The following is a 14,069-nucleotide window of genomic DNA, read 5'->3' as shown; positions in this document are numbered from 1 at the left end:
GAGAGATAATGTTGGCAATATCAGCAAACTTAAAAAAAATGTACATACATACATATATATACACACACACAGGAGTAATGGTTAAGAGCCCAGGCTTTGGGAAAACAAGTTATAACATCTATAAATTAAAAACAGAACTTTACAAAAAAGGAATTATCAGAAAACACAAAAGAGTTGTTGGTAATTAATAGACATGGTGGTTGAAATAAATTCAATAGAAAGTTTACAAAACAATAAGATTTCCCAAATAGTAGAAGAAAAATAAAGAAAATAGGAGGGGGGAAAAAACTAAGAAAAATTAGAGGATTGATCTAGTAATCAAGTAACAGGAGTTCTGTACAGATAAAATAGGGGAAGGTGGGATGGAGGGCCACACAATTTTGAAATAAATCATGTAAGAAAATTCCCATAACAAAAGGATCTGCATTTTCAGATTGAAAGTGCTCTCTGAGTACTCAGCATGATGAATAAACAAAGATCAACACCCAAAGCACATCATAGTGAAATTTTAGAAAACTGTGCCTAGTGAGGGGGGAAGTCACATATGTAACAGATTAGGAATCAGAATGGCACTGTCAGAATGAAAATGATTTTCAAAAGTAATCTCTGAGATTATGAGTTTTCTATTTCCCTTCTTCTTTTCTTTTCTTTATTACTTTTTTTTTTTTTGAGATGGAGTCTCACTCTGTCACCAGGCTCCAGTGCAGTGGCAAGATCTTGGCTCACTGCAAACTCTGCCTCCCAGGTTCAAGCAATTTTCCTGCCTCAGCCTCCCAGTAGCTGGGACTACAGGCATGTGCCACCATGCCCAGCTAATTTTTGTATTTTTAGTAGAGACAGGGTTTCACCGTGTTGGCCAGGATGGTCTCCATCTCTTGACCTTGTGATCTACCTGTCTCAGCCTCCCAAAGTGCTGGGATTACAGGCACAAGCCACTGCACCTGGCCCTTTTCTATTTTTTCTATAATAACATATATAACTTTTATTGTCAGAAAACAATTTTTTTTTTTGAGACAGAGTCTCACTCTGTTGCCCAGACTGGAGTGCAGTGGCACAACTGAGGCTCACTGCAACCTCTGCCTCCTGGGTTCAAGTGATTCTCCTGTCTCAGCCTCCTGAGTAGCTGGAACTACAGCTGCCCATCACCACGCCCAGCTAATTTTTGTATTTTTAGTAGAGACAGGTTTCACCATATTGGTCAGGCTGGTCTCAAACTCCTGACCTCAGGTGATCCACCTGCCTCAGCCTCTCAAAGCACTGAGATTACAGGTATGAGTCACCGTGCCTGGCCCCAAAAACAATTTTAATACAAAAAAAAAATCTAAACTTGAAGACACTAGTGTAGATTTAAATGGCTCCATTATTTATCTGTCTTCATGTGAAAATCTGTCTCTTTGCAGTGATACAGAGACCCCTCCAGTTGGTAGGAGTCATGGCCATAGAAGATGCCCAGGTTGTACGGAGAGCTGGGAACAAGCCACTCTAGGGATTCACTATCCAGCAGCCCTGCATATGAGTGATGTCCACTCATTCTTACTCAGTTAGCAAACATGTGTTTACAAGCCACAGTCCCAGAATATTTTGATATCTGAGGGAACAGGGGAAGCCCATCATTCTTTTTCCTTAGATACACCTTTCCATCCATTATTATCATGTCTCCACTATTGTAGTTTGCATTTATTCTAATAAGGCAATGCTAACCACTCCAATTTGTCTTCATTCCACTTATCAAATACAATGTCCTAGGCTTTGCCAAGAGATGATTTTCCTATTGACAGACTTACCTGTGGAGAAGATGAACACCGTGTTGTTCCAAAGCCCATGGCTTTTTAAGGCTGCAGTGACATTTCCTACTGCTTCATCCATAAGGGACACCATTCCTGCATAGTAATGCCTGTTCTTGTCTTGGATAAAATCATATGGCTTTAGGTATTCCTCAGGGACCTGAAGGGGCTCATGCACAGACTGGAGAGCAAGGTAGAGAAAGAGAGGCTGGAAAGAAAGTTTGTGTCAATCAGTTAAGGGGACATGAAAGCATTAAATATAGAAGGATAAGACAGTTCAGATTTATGCCTTAATAAAAATAATATCAAGACAACCTACAGAATGCATTGAAAGTATTTGTAAATCACATATATAATAAGGGACTCATCTCCAGAATATATAAAGAACATTTACAACTCAGTGATAAAAGACAATCAACTCAACTACAAAATGGACAAAGAATCTGAATAGCAATTTCTCCAAAGAGGATATACAAAAGCAATAAACACATGTAAAGATAGTCAACATCATTAGTAAGGTGTAAATTAAAACCACAATGAGGTAACACTTCACATCTGCTAGGATGGTTATAATTTAAAAATGAAAAAGAACAAGTATTGGTGAGGATATGGAAAAACTAGAACTGTCACTCATTACTAGCAGGAATGTAAAATGGCACACGTAGCCACTTTGAAGAAACATTTTGGCAGTTCCTGAAATTGTAAAATATAGTTACCATATGACCCAGCATTTCCATTCCTAGAGAAATCAAAGCATAAGTCTACCTTAAAACTTGCATGAATATTCATTGCAACATTATTCATAATAGTTAAAGAGTAGAAACAACCCAAATGTCTATCAATGGTTGAATGGATAAATAAAATATGGTATGTTTTCAGCAATATATGGCAATAAAAGAAATAAAGTATTGATATATATTACAACATAAACCTTGAAAACATTATACTAAGTGAAATGAGTCAATCACAAAAGTCCTCCTATCATACAATTTCATTCATATGAAATGTCCAGAAATATAGACAAATCTATATACAGAGAAAATGGTTGCCTGGGGCTGCAGGAAATTGTGGGGAAAGGAATGGTGAGTGATTGCTAACAGGTACAAGGATTTTTTCAGGGGGTGATGAAAATGTTTTAAACTTAGATTGTGGTCAAGGTTGCATAGCTCTAAAAATTTACTATTGAATTGTATACTTTAAATGAGTGAATTTTAGGGTATGTAAATTTTGTCTCAATAAAGATATTAAAAAATATAACAAAAGACAAAAGATAAAAAATTGAAACTAAAAGCCAGAGTCCCAGAATGGCCTCAATGGACCTGAACCAAACAAATAATAATATCAGTAATAGCAACCACATATTAAATGTTATCTACATACTAGACAGTATAATAATTTACATATTCTATCTCATTGAGTATGATTGAAACCACCTAATGTTATAGCAATTTGACGGATGAGTTAACTGACGCTTAGAAAAGTTATACGTAGGATTTGTCCAACTCTACATTAATTGAAGAGCAATTTCCTATTGAAAAACCCACTATTATGATACGGCTATGTACCAATAGATGCTTTAGCTGAAAATAAGTCATCTTTTAGAAGAGGTTTAGTATTTTTAAAATATATTTTATGAGAAAAAAAGTGAACACCATGCCTTGTTAGTCTTTGATGTAGGGCCAAACGTAAGACCAGTTTAATTCCTGAAACTAAGAAGTATGACATAGTGATTCTATTGATTCTATTTTACCACGCACAATCTGCAACATTTAACATTAGTGATATTCCAGGTCAGCTTCTCCTTTTTAATGAGCCTTTCTGAAGGCATTCTCTTCATAGTGCTCCTACAGAATTCTTTAATGAGTTGAAAACCCTCAAAGAGACAACAACTAGTTCAACCCAAAGATAAACATATAATTCTGTTAAAGTATTTGAGGCATTTAAATCTCATAAATGAATGAAAATGATTAGAAACAGACTGTGATGGGGGGGTGCTCCTATTTCATTCTTCATTGTTGACAAGTTGTTTTAAATTTTGTATTATTCATCCTTGTAATACAGAAAGACTATCCATACATAGAACTCAAATAGACCTCCAAAAGTTTATAGTTCAGGTCTTTGGAACTCAGAAATACGTTTTCCCCAAACTCAAAAAGTTAAAAATAGCTGTTAAATATCACAGTCATTGCTTTAAAACCTATTAAACTAAGAAGGTAGGTGATGGAATGAAAATGATCCTAATATAGAACCCGTACTTAGATTATTTCCATGGGAAAACATTCCAAACTCCCACTCCAAAAGTCTATACCTGACACCATTTTAGTTCGGCCTCTGCTTCCCCTCAACACACACAACTTCTACTCCAGCTACACGGCCCTGCTGAAGCATCTATGTTCCTGTAGACCATGGTGCAGGATATCCCAACAGATGCCCTGCCTGGGGGTGATGAAGGTCCCAGCTGTGATGTCTGGAGGGAAGAATATGCAGGTGCATCGCTGACCTGACAGTACAGCATGGGTCTGTTCTAGGTACTGGTGTCTGGGTCTTCAGCACTAGACCAAGCCAACTCCAGCCACCAGCCAAGGTCCAGATGGGGATAGGATTAAAAATTGGAAGGCTACAATAATTTACAGTCCACATAAAGTTTTAAAAATCAGAAAATATCACATCGATCTGTTTTTATATATAAAAATTTTTTTCGAAAAATCAGAATTTCTGACAATTCTTTGTCCACACACCATCTAGTAACAAAAGGCTGGAGTATGAGAAACAGGGGTCCCATCCCCATCAAGTGCTATCCAATTTTCTAGTTTCCCACTGTTCTACGTGAGCTGCTTCATTTCTTTAGGTTAGCAGTCCTGCCCTTGCAAACATGAGATTTTGTGACTATGATCTGGATTCTTAATAGTGGGAGGGGTTGGCCCGGCGTGGTGGCTCACACCTGTAATCCCAGCACTTTGGGAGGCCGAGGCGGGTGGATCACGAGGTCAAGAGATCGACACCATCCTGGTCAACATGGTGAAACCCCGTCTCTACTAAAAATACAAAAACTTAGCTGGGCATGGTGGCACGTGCCTGTAATCCCAGCTACTCGAGAGACTGAGGCAGGAGAATTGCCTGATCCCAGGAGGGGGAGGTTGCAGTGAGCCGAGATCACGCCATTGTACTCCAGCCTGGGTAACAAGAGCGAAACTCCATCTCAAAAAAAAAATAGTGGGAGGGGGTAGGCGGTGCAGTGGGGACAGACGGGGCCTATGGCTTAAAGAGAAAATGTTCTTATCCAGGTCATTAGCAGCAACATGGCAACCCACCTGGTGAAGGAGAGAAAGGACAAAGAGGGCAGCTGATTCCCAGCCAGCAATTGCTTACTAAAGGCAATGGCTGGGAAGCGGGACAGGGGAGTTCTTGAAACAATGCCAAGGGGAAAAAAAAGGTTTTGGGACCATTATTAAAGGTTCTTATAAATATTCAGTAGGGAAATCATTCTAGTCACTTTGTTAAATGTGGTGAAAAATAATCTGAAAATCTTTCCCTTAATTATTCCTTAGTAGCTAAAGATATTACCATCACTTTTATAAAAGAGTATAAATTTTCAGGACTCTCTAAATTATGCCAAGGAGAAAATTAAATCCTGGAGACTGAGTCACGTATTATGTTTGCAACTTATGTTTCTTGGATTATAGATTAACTCTCTTCTTTATTGTTCTTGTTCTGTAAATGACTAGGACAGACCAGAGACCAGGACTTCTCTCCTTCCTATTGAAGATCTTTGTTATACATTAACCACCTCCTTTATTGTCCTGTACCTAACTCAGACCAGATGACCCAAAAAACACCATGACTGTTACATCTTCAGTGTGGAATATTAAATATACCTTTCCCTAAAGAAAAACACCACCTTGACTAATCAGATTATTGTAACTATGCATTAAGCTTTATACAGAAAGATGTTGAACTTCTGTTAAGCTCCCCTAAACTTTGTCTATGTAAGTGATATGGTTTGGCTGGTTCCCCACGCATCTTGAATTGTAGTTCCCATAATCCCCATGTGTCATGGGAGGGACCCAGTGGGAGTTAACTGAATTACAGGGGTGGTTTCCCCATGCTTGTTCTCATGATAGTGAGTGAATTCTCACAAGATCTGATGGTTTTATAAGGTGCTTTTCCCCCTTTGCTTGGCACTTCTCTCTCCTGCCGCCATGTGAAGACGGACATGTTTGCTTACCCTTCTGCCACCATTGTAAGTTTCCAGAGACCTCCCCAGCCATGTGGAACTGTGAGTCAATTAAATCTCTTTCTTTTACAAATTACCCAGTCTCAGGCACTTTTTTTTTCTTGCAAAACCTCTCAGCTCACCAGAGGGCCAGAGGAACTCAGGCAGTTCTTTATAACAGCATGAGAATAGACTAATATGGTAAGAAATCCCAAACTTCTACACTTTGAAACACAGACTTCCATTCTTTGGAATCTGTGCTTCCCAAGAGGCCATCCTTAAACTCTGTACTTGAATAAAGTCTCTTTAAACTAAATTCTGATCCTTTTGATTATTTTAAGTTGACACTTTTGAGAGGTTAAAAATAAAAAATTACACCAGTCCATATCGGTCCAGTATCCCTGACTCAAACAGAAGGGACATGAATGAAAAGAGGAAGTAAAAACAGCCTCTGAGTGGTGAGGACCAGCCTGGCATGTAAGTGTCATAGGCCATGCAAAGGCATGCAACCTGCTTACCAGACCTAATAACTTAGAGGTATAGATTAAGGTAGTTCTTGAACAAAAAAGTTATCTTTTTCCCCATCTCATCAGCAGCAGTCTAGGGCTAATAAGTGTATGGGCAGACAGCCTTACACACAACACTATGGCTGCTGTTCACCAGGAGGAGGCAGTATGATGGTAGTATAGCCCATTTCAAAAGGTCAGGACTGATGCACATTTTAGGTATTTCCATCCCATACTAAAGAAAATAAAGTTTCAGCACTCAGAAAATGAACTTTATTCATGAAATATTATAATTCATTCCCCAACAGTGGTAAATATGAAACATTTCTAAACTATTTTTAAATTGAAAAAAGAGAGTAGTGTTTTTAACACTATATGGTGGCCCAGTGGAAAGAATTAACGAGGGCTCCAAGGTTCTCCAATCACAATGAGGACCCCACCTGCAGCCACCAGTCCTGGGACTCTGCCTGTGAACAGCTGTGGTCAATTTTCCCACTCCTGCCAACCAGAGCTCAGCTCACTGTCAGCCTAAAGCCAGAAGCTGCCATTGCTGGAGCCTGATCTCTCCCCTGCTTTTTCTTAGGTCCAGAACCCTGTTCTGATCAACTGTCACAGTTGCTGCCTTTGCACCAACCCTACCTGTAACAGTGTCTGATGAATGTAAAATAAAACCCTAGGCATGAAATCGTGACTAAATATCTAAGTATTACATAAAAGCAAGACATTATTACCTAAAGCTACCAGCATATTCATGTCTGAGATGTTAGGAGTTCTTTTCCCTTATTTATGCCATACGGTTGCTAAGATATATACTTTAAATATCCTCATCATGCTAAGAAATCTTATTTCAGTGAGGAAGAAAGTCTTATTTTCATTTCTTTAGTAAATTTTCCTAATTTAAAGTATAAATAAAGAAAAGCATTTGATAGTTTTGAAATTGCTTTTCTATATTTGACTTCTAAATTAAGACTTTTTTCCCCCCAAATTGTGTCAGGGAAAATTAAAAGTCTTCCACTAGAAATTAACATTTTCCTTAAGAAGCTACTAGTAGATCAGGTGTATAATATAACATTTGCTTCCATTCCGTGAAGTGTTTAAGTGGGGTGCTGTTTTTAAAAGAGATATTTTACGAATATGTTACTTTCAGTCTGTAGTCTCACTAGTATGGGGAATCATCCTGCTGAAAAAGAAGGACATGCCTTCTTAAAACATGTGAAAGTAATTAGTAGGACCTTCCTGAGTGCAGCATCAGCAACTGTGTTTCGGTTATGAACTACCTCCAAATGCTTTTTCCTCCTCAAGTGTTTTTTAAAATAGGCACAATTTTAAGTTAACCTGTGAATTTTTCATGTGCTTTTCTGTAATGATTTTTATCTTAGAACAAGTTGTTTATGTCACAATCTATATATAGTATCTGAGAAATTAGCCCAGAATTAGATTAAAACTCAGGATAAAATCATGAAAGGTACAGCTCCCCAAACTGGTGAGTTGCATCATTTTATACCGAACTGAAAATGTAAGCATGTATTAGCTGTCTTAAACATTCTTGGGTTACAGCTTGACTCTTAATTATTTCATTCACTTATGTCTATAATTGAAACTTTTCTGTGAGGATATTAGAAATGTTGGATACTGCTATAGAACGTTTCAGATATGATAGGAAAATGACCATTCTCTCATCCGGCAATTTCCAAACAGATATGAACAGCGGCCATGCTAATAACACTCCTTTCATGGCTAGCAAGTTCTTAGGGCTTCCCATTATCCTCAGTCCCCAAGCTTCTCCCCCATACCCCAGTTAAGACAGCCCACCCACAAAGATCTATTTCATGTCAGCTGCTTCCTCTTATCTGCTTAATGTCTTGGAACCCTGTGAGGGAATATTCTATTGTTCTTTAGTAGGAATGAATTTGTATTGTGGGCAGATTACAGTTGCTGCATGATTAAGGTAGACTGTGAACCTGTAATAGGTAGTTGGCTTCTGCTTGCCTCTCCATATTTGAGAGGAATGCCCTGAATGACCCATCCTAGGATGGCTCTCACTGTACCAGGTGTTAATGATGGCTGCACATTAGAATCACTGGTAGGAGCCGGGGAGGAGGAATAATGAAGTACCAATGCCTGGGTCCCACCTCAGACCAATGAATCACAATATTTGGCATCAGTATTTCTTATAGGTTTCCCAGATGATTCTAATATATGGTCAGGACTGAAATCATTAAGATGAATCATGAGCTGGGACTCGGAATCTTTGATCTTGGATATTAGCTGTGAACTAGGGAGGCTGATTAAGTGCATGAGGTCTGGAGTCAGAGAGCATGAGTTTAAATTCTGATTCTGACTCTCATAGCTCTGTGACCTTGAACAAGTTACTTAACTTCTCTAAGCCAGTTTGCTTATGTGTAAAATGGTGCCTCCCTCAAAGAATAATGCCTGGTTCTCTTAAGAATACCTTGTTAAGTGTTAAACCACATCTATAAAATGTCAAAGATATAAAAAAAAAAACTGGGAACTTAAGCCAATTACCTAGCAACTGTTTTTCCAATTATCTGAATATTTGTTTAGATTTAGATTTAAAATCTGTGTATTTCCACATATTTCATAGAATGTTCCCATTTCTTCATGTTCCACAGAAAGCACGGTTGTTGCTTCAAGATATCAGTATATGAGAGTGATAGCCCAAAGTGGGACACAGCTGAGGACAGATACCTCTTTCTGTGTTTTAACTTCTGTATGTGCTTGATTATTTTTTACTGAATGTCAGGAGTTGTCTATTCAATGTCAGGAGTTGTATAACATTTGACAGTGTAAATATAATTTGAAGTTCAAGGTAAAGTTGTCTTCTGGAAGATTTTACCTTAGCTTGTGGAAGTCAAAGGAGGATGCCAGCAATCTGGCATTTAACTCAGCCAGGGAAGATTTCCAGTACTGAGTTCAAGTAGGCAGAAACTGAAAAGGAAATCAGCAGACACATACCAAGTTCAAACAGGTATGTAAACTAGAATCCACATGGTGATCGTCTTCTAGTTTAGATATTTGACCCTCGTCCAAATCTCATGTTTAAATTTGATCCCCAGTGGGGCCCTGTTGGGAGGTGTCTGGGTCATGGAGGTGGGTCCTTCACAAATGGCTTCATGCCATCTTTGCAGTTATGAGTAACTGTATTAGTTCCTGAGAGAACTGGTTGTTAAAAAGAGTCTGGCCTCTCTCTCTCTCTCTCTCTCTCTCTCTCTCTCTCTCTCTCTCTCTCTCTCTCTCTCTCTCTCCTCCAGCCATGTGATCTGTACACACCAGCTCAGCTTCACCTTCCATTATGAGTGGAAGCTTCCTGAAGCCCTCACCCAAAAGCAAATGCTGGTGCCATACTTCTTATAGAGTCTGCAGCACCATGAGCCAAATAAACCTCTTTTCTTTATAAATTACCCAGCCTCACCTATTCCTTTACAGCAGCACAAACAGACTAAGATAGACCTGCACCAAGGACCTTCAGGCATTGTCAAAGAGGCAAAGTGCAGGAAATGAGAAGAACCAGGGAGCACTACATATTCTATAATTTGTTGTGTCAAGGTCCCACTGAAGTATTATTTTTATGGGTTATTTATAGGTTGTTCTTAATGAAGCCATATTTTGAGACCAGTGTCTAACAACACAAATATTTGTTCCCATTTCAAAAGCATTTATAAGCTAAATCCAGAGAACTTAGCTTAAACTTTACCTCATGAGTAAAGTTAACAAAATAATCATAATAACAAGATTACTGATGATATACACAATAGCTTCAGTATAGTAAATATGAAAAATAGGCTCATTAATATACCAGGTATATGGATTAGAAGACCCAATATTTTTAAGACATTCACTCTCCCTAAATTGTTCTATAGATTCAAATCCAAATCCAATTAGACACTTTTGGGGAGCTGGCAAATAGAAATTGACTAGATGATTCTAATATTAACATGGGAATGCAAAAGATCTAGAAAGCAAAATATTCTTGCTGGAAGGAAGTACAAGGATAGAGGTCCTGCCCTGATCCGAAAATTTATGGATCTTTTAAACAGAAGTTTGTCATAATAAAGCCTCATATTATATATAAGACAATCATTTTTTAAGAGTCATTTTATTAATTACTCACAACACATGCACATAATATACCAAAAATTTAAAACTATATTTCTGTTGAAACACTTCCAACACAGTATTCTTCAAAGCATGATCTGGGGACTACTCTTAAGAATCACCTTTTAAGAGTTTCTCTAAAATGCTGATATAAGGATTTCTCCCACACCTAATAAATCACACCCTGGAGGTAGACTCCAGGAATCTTCATTTTTAACAAGCTTCCTAGGTTGATTCTGGGGTATTGTATAATTTGAAAAGGACTTCCTAGAATTTATTAGACTTTTCCCTAAACAACAATGGCCTTTTCCTACGTTCGTCTGAAAAGACATTAGCATAGTAAGATTTTGCTATCAGTATATAGAAGCAAAGCTTACCTTCTCTGGTGGATGGTTAGTTATGAGGGTTGTAGCCCTTTTAGTGAATATGTTTGTTGAATACATATTTTTATATCCTGTTGCAACTTCTTCACCATCTCGGAAATCAAGAGCACATCGTGTAACATTCAGAGCGTCAATTAATGTACAGCGCTCATGGGAATAATAATCTTCACTACCCAGGAGATATCCTACAAGAATGGAAAAAGAAAATAGTACAGCATAAAACTTGTTAAACAAACGAATGTTTCAGCATTTAATTGCCTAATGCAATTGATTACCCGTGGGGAGGCTAATCAAATGACAAGGCTAATGCAGCAGGAAGCATTAAAACATTAGTGTATAAAAATTCAAACATATTCCTCATTCATCTTTAGAATATAGGCTCTATCATGTAACACAGTTTTTTTTTTTTTTTAATCAGAGTTGAAATTCAGTAAGGGTGATAATATCTTAATCCTTTAAAGCTAAATAAAGGTAAAATAATGTATAGCTAATGTGGCTTGTTACAAGTTTTTACTCTAAAGTGATCACATCAATGAGTGCGGTATTCAAATAATGTTTGTTGTTACTGATGTTGGGAGACTGGCTTCAAGGTTATTTACAGAAGTGGTTCTAGGAGGAGTCATCTTTAGTCAGATGCTGACACCCACTGGTGAAAGATACAAACCTTTCCAAATAGAGGATCTCTAGATGTAACAGAGCTAATAGATCAAACTAAAGTGAGCACTGAAATAGGATTTTTCTACCTATAGTGATCTCTGTTTTGCTCCAAATTTAAATGGCATCAACTGCCTATGCCACAATTTAGACTTAACATGGAAGAAAATGGGTTTTCTCAACTAATAGTTGTTTCTGCAAATGTTCCATATTTTCTATATTTTAAAATATTATATTTCTACATTTTAAAGTATTAAAATAAGCTGTGCTACATATGATCCCACTTGTATTAAATGTCCACAACATGTAAATCTGTAGAGACAGAAAGTGGCTGCCTAGGGCTGGAGGGATTAGGGAGAAGTAGAGGGTGACTGCCAAGGGGATGGGTTTCTTTTTTGGGGTGATAAAAATGTTCTACAATTGGATTGCCATGATAGTGGCACAACCTTCTGAATTTATTAAAAATCACTGAATTGTACATTTTAATTGGCTGAATTGTATGGTATGTGATTATACTTCAATAAAGCTATTAAAAAGAAAAATGATTTGCTGGACTCTTAGCTATCTCCTGACATATACTGCTTATTAACCTTAAAATTATGGATGATAAAATTGACCTAGCTCTTTCCTCAGTCCTGAACTTTCCCTATAATGACAATTAAGAGCTTTACATCGTTTATATAATAAATCAATTCATTTTAAATTCTCCTTTTCCATGACCCAATAAATTCAAGATCTTGAATACAATTAATACTTTGGTCTTAAAATAACTTTTATATGGTAATCTTTTCTTCTATGTATATAATGAAAACGGAAATACAAAGTCCTTGTTAATTAATGTGTAACACAGAAAGAAATGTATCCATAAAAATGATTTCAGCCCCTGTATGGGTGATTAGAATGTCAGAGCACTGGAGGTCTATTTTAGTTTGGTCTTAAGATAACTTTTATAGGATAATCTTTTCTCCTATGTATATAATGGAAAAGGAAATACAAAGTCCTTGTTAATTAATGTGTAACACAGAAAGAAATGTATCCATAAAAATGATTTCAGCCCTTGAATGGGTGATTAGAAGGTCAGAACACTGGAGGTCTATTTTAGGTTTTAATAACTACTGAGCATTAAAGCTTGAGGAAATCACTTCAGGTTCTTTAACTGTAAGCATAAGCTGCTTTCTAACAGTTGGCAAAATATAGGATAGGTATACTTGATTAGCAAAGGTATGAACTACAAATATTTAAAAGATAATACAAACAGGAGAAATCCAGAAATAAAACTATTCACATACTTGGCAAAACTAATACCAAGCAACCATGTGACAATCACATGAAGCTTTTCATCATAACAGTGATTCACAAATTTGAATTTCAGTAGTGAGTTAAAGATGATGGCAGCCTATGCTTTGGGGGGAAAATAATGGAAAATATTTCTTGAACAACTAAATCTTCTCTGATGCTTTATTTAACAGCTGCATTGAGATATAATTCACACACCACAAAAGTCACACATTTAAAGTGTAAAAGGCATTGGTTTCTAGTGTATTCAAAAGGTTATGCAGCTATCCCACCATCATCTGATTTTTAGCAGAACATCTGAGATATAACAGTGACAATAGCTATGTGATCTCATACCCTTCTTGGCTGCAAGTCTCCCTTCATATGAATGTGGGGTGTTTGTTCATCTAAGTGCAGGTTAGGCTTCTTAATTTTCATAAAAGGATATCATTTCTACCTTCTGTCCAGCTGAATTTTTAAGTACCTAACATGGTTTTAATAAAAAATTCAAAATATCTACAGTCTATCCTCTTGCCGGAGTATAGATATTGACCCATCTGTTAGCAAAGACCTAAAGGATATACAGGCTGTTTGTTCCTCTAGAATCTCCAGGATGACAAAGTGATCTTACATCCAAGTCTAATTTTTAACATCTATTTGAGGTACTGAAAATATATCCACGTTCATTAAAAAAAAAAAAAAAAAAAAAAAAGCTATGATTGAGTAGTGATATCTGCTGGTAGATCTAGACAGGACTGGGGGTACAAACACTCTCCTGCCTGACATCCCTGCTTCTTGATTTTAACCCTGAATCCAATGAGGCATTATAAAGCCATGTGCCTCAACTGCATTGTTTTGGCCCCATATAATTACTTTTACTGAATTGCACTTTGGTGCTCTGGCCCTAGCTTGAATGGAAGAGAATACCTCAAAACATCTATAACAAAACCACCACTTTATTATTACAATGACATTTTTCAGGGTGTTGTCCACCTTACCTTCTCCCAAAGGTGAAATTTATCTCAGGCCTGAGAACCAGAAAATGCTTTTGCTTTTCCTGAACATCTAGTTTCTATTTATCCTATAAATAACGTAACACTTACAGTATTTTCCTTTCTTTCTTTTTTCCGCTTTGGAC

At 37.2% G+C, this 14,069-nt stretch overlaps 1 protein-coding gene across 3 annotated transcripts in view; it reads right to left on the bottom strand.

Moving 5' to 3' along the window:
- The window catches only part of ARSB (arylsulfatase B), a 221,072-nt gene that overhangs the window by 190,091 nt on the left and 16,912 nt on the right, over nucleotides 1-14,069 (bottom strand). For all 3 annotated transcript variants that reach the window (XM_002744832.6, XM_035291339.3, XM_078365288.1), the window contains exons 3-4: nucleotides 10,997-11,187; nucleotides 1,785-1,992 (exon numbers count right to left, since the gene is read on the bottom strand). In XM_002744832.6, the coding sequence (XP_002744878.2) occupies nucleotides 1,785-1,992; nucleotides 10,997-11,187 (399 nt within the window). The remainder of the gene's footprint in view (nucleotides 1-1,784; nucleotides 1,993-10,996; nucleotides 11,188-14,069) is intronic.

This window comes from Callithrix jacchus, chromosome 2, assembly GCF_049354715.1.
Source record: "Callithrix jacchus isolate 240 chromosome 2, calJac240_pri, whole genome shotgun sequence".
In the NCBI taxonomy this organism is placed as follows: domain Eukaryota; kingdom Metazoa; phylum Chordata; class Mammalia; order Primates; family Cebidae; genus Callithrix; species Callithrix jacchus.
This window is presented reverse-complemented; position numbering and strand designations above follow the sequence as displayed.